At 31.4% G+C, this 9,735-nt stretch overlaps 1 protein-coding gene and 1 long non-coding RNA gene across 2 annotated transcripts; one reads left to right on the forward strand and one right to left on the reverse strand.

Moving 5' to 3' along the window:
- Window positions 1–346: 346 nt before the first annotated feature.
- LOC133203725 (uncharacterized) lies at window positions 347–2,458 on the reverse strand. Its single transcript, XR_009723458.1, has 2 exons — window positions 2,383–2,458; window positions 347–528 (listed from the first exon to the last, which is right to left on the reverse strand). It is a non-coding gene; the product is annotated as an uncharacterized LOC133203725 (long non-coding RNA).
- A 4,408-nt stretch (window positions 2,459–6,866) lies between these two features.
- LOC133203568 (L-rhamnose-binding lectin ELEL-1-like) lies at window positions 6,867–9,393 on the forward strand. The gene is made up of 4 exons (XM_061339338.1): window positions 6,867–6,932; window positions 7,080–7,106; window positions 8,227–8,520; window positions 9,243–9,393. Exons 1-4 carry the CDS (start codon window positions 6,887–6,889, stop codon window positions 9,326–9,328), a joined length of 453 nt encoding a protein of 150 aa, XP_061195322.1. The 5' UTR covers window positions 6,867–6,886; the 3' UTR covers window positions 9,329–9,393.
- The last annotated feature ends 342 nt before the right edge of the window (window positions 9,394–9,735 follow it).

Here is a 9,735-nt window from a genome sequence, read left to right on the forward strand (position 1 = left end):
TTACTTCCATTCAAATGTCGAGTCGATATATCAAATGAACCCGAAATAAAAGAAGACACCTCTGAGTCTGCCACATCTATTTAATAGTTGGATGTTTTACTGATTATAGATGAAAGAGCCAATAACATCTAAATTGTATGACAAAGGAGATGAATTCAGCTTTTCCATCGTCAACTTTCCTTATTTATGTAGTAATATTTCGTTATTGCCTACATATGTGGTTCACGTTTCCCAACTTATTTGATACTAAAGTGCATGCTTTGATTACGACCAATTTTCAAACCGAGGCAGGCTACTGACAGTTGTGTCTTTGAAATAGTATTTTTATTATCTGTTCAGTAAAAAAAATTATTCCATATTTTATTTGAAACAGATCATACAACCAGCTCTTGAACACAACATTAGAAGAGTTAAAAAGTTGCAATGAGATCGAATTTCAATGGACTGCAGAAAATGTAGACACCTTTCGACACCATTTCTATCCAGCAATCATTGGAGAGACGATGCATTTTCAATGCAATGATCCTGCTGCAATGTGAAAATACTGTTAAGGAATTCTTATAAAATGAAACTAAAGTCAATAAATTGCAATAAACAGGTTTTTTATGAACATTTACATCATAGAATATCTGAGTTACGGTATATCAAGGAAAATAAACATAAATATAGCTTCCTCTTCTACGAGACCGAGTCACTTATTACATAATATGGAAGTGTTTATATATTTAATTTGTATAATGCATAGTTTCACTTTTTATAAACAAAACTTTTTGTTCATTTTTACCTTGGAAGGGAGGGATATTTAATTGGCTAAGTTTTTAACAACAACAGTCATTTAAACAGCATTATCTGAGACTTTCTTTAGCGATGAATTTCAGTAAATATTTATCATATTGTAATCTGTAGGGTGGGTTCTAACCACGAACAATAATTCTTCTTAATGTTGTCTGCGTTAATATGTTTTTGTGCAAATTAACAAAGTCGCTACACTTCGACTTCAACTGATTGGTATATAATTAAGCTAGTTTTCACTTTTATCCTTTTTTATTCTCTTAATTGTCCAAGACCGTAGTCTGAAACCCCTGTATTCGAGTCGCTGCTTGCAGACTTTTTATGTCTGAACCAAGTCCCCAGGACATAGTCTGAAACATAAAGTTTGATACACCTGTTTAGACTTGTCAATAAAAGCTATCTTTATTCTCTAAGGCTTAAGGAATAAATGAGACACCTTAAATGAAACCCAATATTCCTATTTCTTCTTTTTTTTGCTTCCTTACAGGACTGCTTTATGAACCTTACATGATAGTACCTGCTTTATATATCTTTCAAGATACGTCTCATATACTCCATAGTCTCTCAAATGTTTGATATAATCATATGAACAAAGAGGACAGAATTTGATTGACAAGATCTACTTGACCTAGAATAGTTAATTTCTCTATTATTAATCTAACAGCAGAAATTGCATCAAGTTTTCATATATTTCGTTGTCGTTTCCAAATGATACAATCAACTTTGTTTAAAACAACGATGTACTACAAAATAACATTTCCTGCACATTTATCAGGGTCAAGATTGATACATAAAATACGTTCCATCTAAATTTCTTTTCTCAAGAAGGTATTTAATCATTGGTGTATAGATGATTATATTTACCTAACGCTCTTTCTTGATTGCAATTATTCTAAGAATTTTGTTAACTCCGACTCTTCAAATGGAATTTATAAGTAATTATCAAGTACTACTATACAGCAAGATGAGTATATTTTCACGGAAATTTCTCACCGATACCAAAACCACAAGAAATAAATACTACTGAGTAAATCCAATACACAATGTAACTGCTTGTATTTCATTAAACGAAATTCTATGTATTGACAAAATGAACATTGAAACAACCTGAATGTATCTAATTGTTGACATAATTTATTCATTGCGATGGGTAGAGTGTTTCTGATGAAAGAAGAGATGTAAAAGATGTAATTATACTCCTACAATATTTGTCTGCTTAGATGAAATTTGCCTTGAAAATATACATCATTCTTTGTTTTTATTCTCAATACACCATATGACTGCTTGTATCTAATAAGACAAAATTCGCTAGTAGGTTATATTTTTTTTCAATTTTGGGGTTTTTATTTATGTTTGAAATAAATATGGATATAACTGTATAACTATTAGATTTAACTGATGTGAAAAAGAAACACATTTTTTTTTACATTACATGTAAATTGGAACAAATTTAATACCTTGTTTACTTTCAGCTGAACCCAGAAAACAAGAAATTCGGTACGAAATATCAAATCACTTTGAAACTTGATATCAAAACCGAAATTTGGTAAAACAAAGAAATATTCCTGAGAAGAAAATATATGAGCTTACATATAATGTTGTGTCCCAGTTAGAAAGGCATTGTCTTTGCCTTTTCATCAAATCATCAGTCCTACTATTGCTTCATTGTCTTCAGGCTTATGATAATATGTAGACTTGTGATACTTCATGAGCCATACATTTTTTTTTATCAATCAATTCCATTAAACGAGTAGGGAGGTAACATTTGGTCGTGTTTGGTTAGTATTTCTGTAAAACCTGTCTTTATGCCGATGTTTGATCCTCCTTTGTTAAACCTAAATTGATTAATTAGTATCTTTACATACCATTTATTTCTTAACATCTGATGCTTGACATGCGATATGTTTGTTAAAGTTTATCAATAGTAATTTGCTTCATATAAAACCTGTTGTAAGATGCACATGACAGATATGTTATTATTCCCTTATTGATCGAAATATGATGTTTGAAGTTTCAATTTATACAAAGAATAAAACATATGTTTCTCGAATTATTTTGCATTTTTATTTATCCCATGACATGTCTATGTATCAATATCGATAACAGCAACATTTGTTAAATAAATAAAGATAATTGTAGAAAAAAAATTGACAAAACAACATACCTACACCTTGTTCTCGATAGAAGATAGGCTTGTCAAAAGTACAAAAAAAAATTAAAAAAAAAAATAAGCCTCGATTATAATTGTAAAATTATAGAGTATTCCCCTTTATGTTGACTGTTAGGCTAAATTAAAGGAGTATAAATTATGCATAAAAAGTCTAATCAAGGAAAAAGATACTGTAAATAGACGTATGAAGTGAAAGATTCTCCTAACAATGCATAAGAATCAGCTTAGCATGTTAAAAACCATTCTCTGTAATAACTCGAAATTTAATACTGGAGTTGTGGCACGCATAGTCTTAGAATTTTTCTCCAAACTGTCTGTGCTGAAAGTTCTTTGATACAGTAATCTCAAATCAGGCAAAAATTTGTTCCTATGCCTCATGGTTACCATGGTAAATTGCCATAAAGTTTGAAAGATGTCATTTTCAACATCATGAACATGTTCAGGACGTCTGTATATGGATGAAAAATTTTCGAACGGGACGTAAAACAACAATCAATCAATCAACATGTTCAGTGTTCCATAGTTAACGCTTACAGCAGTGCAAACAAGTGGTAATGACTGCTTCCAAAAGTTGAAGGCTTGATGTCTTAAATGCATGATAAACATATTTGAGAAATCAATTTTACATGTTACTATGGAAACAAAGTATTCAAAAGTAAAAATTTTATTCATTCATTTTCATACCGTCATACACTCAAAAATAAAAACAAGTAAAAGACAAAGATCCTGGTAATACATACCAAGGACGAAATGTGATAACAATGTTATCAATGACAATGTTATTGGTTGGCAATGGTTGCCATGGTTTTAATACTGCAAAGGGATTTAAAAGTTACTCTCTGGGTGTTTTAAGCTGATCCTTTCTTTTTTAAAAAAGCAGATTTCTATTTAACTGTTGGTCAATTTTTAAAGGTGTTGATGTTGTCTTAATTTTTATTTTTCACAAAATTCAATTTAAATATTCTTTCTAATTCTAATAGAAGTAAGCTGAAAAAATATGCATAAAAAGTTGAAAAATATTTTGTTTACTTGGAAACGTACCCTTGTTTGTATATTCCCAAACCTTTTGTGATTGATATTTATGAACAATCAACCTGACTTTCAATTTTGACTTCCACACAATCTCTAACTGGATGCAAGAAACTACCACATGGGGTTTAATATTGCCATAAAGTGAACAAAGTCGAACATTTTCTCTTCTTGGTAACCATAGCAACAGTGGGTTTTTTTTCTTCATCAAACTTTACCAATATATATTCACTTTTAGCTCTATCAGTTAAATACTATTTTTGAAAAGTCAAAAAAAATATGTTTCTTGATTGAATTGTTACAAATTCCTAAAGCAACAAAAAAATTTCACTATAAACCACTGGTATGTTATTTCCATGGTTAAGCTGCAAAGTAGCAATTAATCCAAATTTTTCTTACGCTACTTGTGTTACAAGGTCCTAGCAATAGATATTCGTCAGTCTAGAATGTTTCTATGTTTTTCCTCAAGAAATAGGATCAACCAAAACTTAGCAGCAAATTTGTATGGCCACACCACACTGTGTTACCAAGGCAACCATGAAAGTTATATTTTTAGAAAAATATTATCAATAACTAATTGCCTAATTACCTAAGGTTAATTACTGTGGAATCATCATTGTTCGTGGGGACCAATGTTCATGGATTTCGGTGGTTACTCTTACTCACGAATTTACATCCCCACATACGTTTATTTTGTAAACATATTGATTTATAGAATCCACATATTTTTATTGTTTTTATTGAGTTCTTGATTGATTTTGATCAGGTGCCATGGAGGAGTGAGCATCCCCTGTCGACCGGTCCACCCGCCCTGTGCTCGTTGTCCTGATCGGTAAACTGAAAAATCCGCAGAGAATTTAAAACGAAAATAATACCCTAGCAGTTTTTATGAAAAACGTCAGTCAGCATTCTACTTTGCGATAGATAAAATTTGCTATTTGTATCGACAATAGAATTTGCGAAATGTTGCCTTTAAGCAGGACTGTTGATATCCTTGTGTCATCCACTTATTTGTCAATAGCGAGACATAAATTCCGTATGCAGGTGATAATGGTATATGACTTCATAAATAAGAGAGGTTAATAATAGAAAAATTGAAGTTATCACGTATATCATAAAGTTTTGTTATCGGATTACATATTAATGTTTTTTTAGTAAAATTTCCAAATATGAAACAAATGTGTTAGACTCACTAGTCAACGTAGGAATGAAAAATGAATATTTGTTATTTATAAAACGTCGGCGATATATCTTAGTGTCGAAATTATCAATGATGTCATTATTTTTCATGAACTTTTATAGGCCAAATATTTTTGTGACATGGGTTACAGTGACTTACACTGGATTAAGATTATATTGTATAAAGGGTCGAATTTCTGTGCCTATGATAAATATTTCATAACGTCTTTCATGCAATTTTTTTTCATCAGGTGTTTACATACAGAAAACTACCGAAAAAGTTCTCCTTGATATTAAGAGGAAAATACATTGGACATAATTTTATGTTCATTGGCACAACTTAAGAGCCTTCTACAAACTGCACACTAAAGAGTTCTAATTTAGTGGTATGTTATAAAGAAAGATTAATCCGTCCTTTGATCTAGGTTAAAATTAATTGAAATGTACAGTTTATTAGTTAATTTCTGATCGAATTCAGCAATTATAGCATTATAATAGCTAAGATGAATAGATTGAACACTTCATTTTCAGGTGGCTTTCACGGTAGGTCAGTCGGTAGAGCACTCGCTCCATGATCGAAAAATCAGGGCCTCCACTTACTTAAGTCGATAAAAATAGGTTTCAACTGTTCCTTCGCCAAGCCCTCAGCACTTTGAAGTGAAAGTTGCGGGTCTTTCAGGTGAGACATAAACAACCGAGGCCCCGTGTTACGGCAGGTGTTGGCACGATATAGATCCCCACTGCTCAATGGCCCTAATGCCGAGTAAAGGCCCAAATTTGTAGCCCTTCGCCGGTATATGGTGACGTCTCTATATATGAGTAAAAATTCTCGAATGGAACGTTAAACAACATACAATCATTTGATCAATTATTTTCAGGTATTTTGACCACTTAAGTTTGTTGTTTGTTTGTTGTTGAAGTTCCCTCTCGAGAATTTTTCGCTCATATGGAGACGCCACCACTTGCCGGTGTAGGGCTGTAAATTTAAACCTATACTCGGCACTCAGGGTCATTGAGCAATGAGGAATCTTTTTCATGCCAGCACCTGCTGTGACTCAGGACCTCGGTTTATACGGTCTCATCCGAAGGACCGCCCTACTTAAATAAACAAAAGTGATTTGTGATCATCAGTACTTCATTGTCTTTTTGTTTTTCGCCTTTAGTCTATGGAGGGTTTTAAAAAATAGTGGACATTTTTATGGTCATTGGTCATTATGGTCAACTTAACTGAGTTTAAGCAGGAAGCGTCCAGTTCTCAGATAAATCAATTTAACACAAATGACTTTAATAAATTATGTTAGATGTAATTGAAAATTTGTTTATATGATCCTTTATTGCATGCTTTAAATTTCCATCAACAACACATACTACCTTCCAGTAAAATATCTTACACCTGAGAAAGATCTTGTTTTACTAGACAGTATTATTAGGGATTTTTTTCTTGTAATAAACAAGATGTGTATGTAAAACATTGCTTTACAAAAAAATAGCCTGAATTACCGCCCAGGCAATGATAAACAACATCAGTAAGTTCGTAATGCTAATGGTCGATCGACAAATGGTTCAATGATTCTTCAAAGAATTAAATTAATTAACACTGTATCATCACATGTTTAGTAAATTTCCATAAATTGACCGGACATCGATTACAGGAAAAATATTATATAAATATAATAAGATTGACATTAGTGTTTCATTCGACACACAGAAGAAAACATGTGGAAGATCTTGGTTCTCCTAGCTGTGTTTCTTGTAATACAAGGTACTATAATTTTAATGTTTCTAATATATGACATAAAATTTCACTAAAAACATAAATCATATCAAGTAAAACATTCACTGTGTATCTTGTTAACCTACGTAATTTCTGTATATTTTATTTACTTTAATTATCTTTTAATATTTCAAGATACTGATGGTTTCTGGTGGAGAAGAAGTGAGTATTATTAATAATTTTAAATATTCAGGGAAGAAAATATACTTTTTTTTCTATACCAGGTTTTTTTTTTCAAGTTATACTTTCTTCGATAAAAGATATCAAAATCTACGACTAAATATGTTGTATTTATTGCTAAAATGACATGATATGCTTAAATTGTTAAAAATGAATTAAGACTGAAGAAATTTCATTTTTTCTATCTGCATATAAATGTCAAAACCTTCTCCTAAACTAAAGATAGGTTTTTGCTCTCAATAAATGTGATTCTCCGACAATCTATCATTGGGTCGTATTTTGAGCGATATTTCATACCAATTATCAGGACTGTTTTTACACAAAATTAGACTACGGAATTATTCCGTCTACCTAATCCAAACGTAGGTCTCACAAAGGATGTTACAGGTCGACAAGAGATGCTTACTCCTCCTAGGCACCTGATCCCACCTCTGGAATTCCCGGGGGTCCATGTTTTATGCCCTGTTCACAGATTTGTAGGTTGTTTGTAGGTTTTTATTATGTTGATCACTGTTTTTTATCTTCAACCTTTTTCACACAAGTCTATTTTTTTCCTTACTTGAATTCAGGCAAAGAACTAAATACTTGTGTATGAACTCATGTACCTGCAGAAGATAAGATCGCGTGGAATAGCTTGGTAAATGGAGAACATTTTTATTTGAGCATCATATCTTGGTAAAATCCATAGGAGTCAAATAATATATGGTTGTCAGTATAAAATTAAGTATTCGTAATTACACCTATAGTTTTACTAATATGCTGACCTATCTTACTGGCTCCTCTTTTTTAACCATTTACAAAAATATATACCAAAACTGATAAAATTATATATCAGCAAGTGGAAGATCAAAATTAGAAATTAAGAATTAAGTTTTAAAGAAGAAGGTAGAATTTTGTGGTTAATAAATAAAGATTATACCTGGATTCCATGAGGCATTAGAAATAGACAATGAGAAAAGGATGGGGTATTGCTAGAGAAGGAAAATATTCTATTGTTTCCGAAATTATGTAAAACTTGCAATTACTACCTTGTTTAGATAATTAAAGAATTGCTACATTTCCGTTAGATTTTTTAATTACATAATTTTCATTTAAATAACAGGAAGGTATGTACACACGAAAACAGCATGTGAACATCGCCGAATGATTTTGAATTGCGGAAGACATCGGTACATTCGAGTGCACTATGCTGCATATGGCCGACAAAACTCAAGAACCTGTTCAAGAAAGGGTGCTAGTCATTGTAGCACAAGATGTAGATCCAGAAAATCCCTGTTTGTAGTAAAAAGATTATGCAACGGGAAAAGCAGATGCTCCATTAAGGCCAGCAATTCCGTATTTGGAGATCCGTGTAAAGGAACCTACAAATACCTTAGAGTGAAGTATTACTGCAAAAGTAAGTAAGGTTTCTTCACACAGAAAGTCGACTACATCTAAGGAAGTGCAATTCTCTCCTCGGTGTAATTGTATCAAGAGCTTTTTATTTGTTTTTTGTTTGTTTGTATGTTTTTTGTTCTGTTTTATTTCTTCTGTTTTTTGGGGTTTTTTTGTTTTTTTTGTTTTTTTGTTTTTTTTGTTGTTTTTTTTTGTTTTTGTATTTATTTTTTGTTTTATTTTGTTTGTTTGTTTTGTTTTTGCATTTTTTTTGTTTGTTGTTTTTTGTTTTGTTTCATTTGTTTTTTGTTTGTTTGATTGTTTTTTGTTGGATTTTGTTGTTTTATTTTCTTTTTATTTTTTTTCTTTGTTTTTTGCATTTATTTGTTTGTTTTTTGTTTTTTTTTTTGGTTTTTTGTTTGTTTGGTTGGTTGGGGTTCTTTTTGTCTTCTTTTGCTTTGTTTTTTTTTTTTTTTTTTTGTTTTTTTTTTTTTTTTGTTTTTTTTTTGTCAAAATGAATTATTGAAAAAGAAAACTATCTCCGATAAGGGCACATTACGCACTAAGGAAATCGGGCTTTCTGTAGGATTGCAAAGTTATTTAAATTCTTTCCTATTTACAATTGGTATCGTAGATAAATTACAATGATTAAATTGATCTATCACATGAAGATTGAGAGGAACCTTTGCTTTAGAGAGCATTTAAAAAAAAAGTAGCTTTAGTATAAAGCATTTAATTTGACAGAGAGACGCTTTCATGGGAGAGATCTGGGTGAGGAAGACAAAAGAGAGACTGAAGACGTGCTGAAGACAGAAGAAGATGTGGAATAACTAAGTAACTCAAGCCTGATATTGTGTTCTTAGTGTCCCTATATTAAAACAAATAATGAAAACAATTTGATTGTTTCAATTTTTCATTTTAAACATTGCTCTAGATTCATTGATTACGAAGATGCTTTTGAGCTATATATTTGAAATCCATTCAGGATATTGAAACTGGATTTTTGTCTTAAAATTTGACTATAAAATGCATAAAGTAACTTGTTTACCTATGTCTGGCATGATGGAAAAGATTTTTGTTATTTAGGTGGCCAAACTTTCAAAAAGTCGAAATATAGGGCCCAAATATTTTGTTGCCAGAATACTTTAAGCGTACTATTTGGCTGTGTGTTCTTTTTAGAGCCTTTTGGTGGAAAGAAACTTCCGCTAATTCAAGTACAACGCTAAATATCTCTGCA

Source organism: Saccostrea echinata, unplaced genomic scaffold (assembly GCF_033153115.1).
Source record: "Saccostrea echinata isolate AGI-Se365-2 ecotype Australia unplaced genomic scaffold, CSIRO_AGI_Sech_v1 ptg000051l, whole genome shotgun sequence".
Lineage (NCBI taxonomy): Eukaryota > Metazoa > Mollusca > Bivalvia > Ostreida > Ostreidae > Saccostrea > Saccostrea echinata.

Bases quoted from the DNA above. Each gene is read 5' to 3' on its own strand.
- LOC133203568 (XM_061339338.1), top strand. From the start codon at position 6,887: ATGTGGAAGATCTTGGTTCTCCTAGCTGTGTTTCTTGTAATACAAG. The intron at 7,107-8,226 runs GTGAGTATTATT...TTTAAATAACAG, and splicing joins TGGTTTCTGGTGGAGAAGAA to GAAGGTATGTACACACGAAA. The intron at 8,521-9,242 runs GTAAGTAAGGTT...TTAATTTGACAG, and splicing joins AGTGAAGTATTACTGCAAAA to AGAGACGCTTTCATGGGAGA.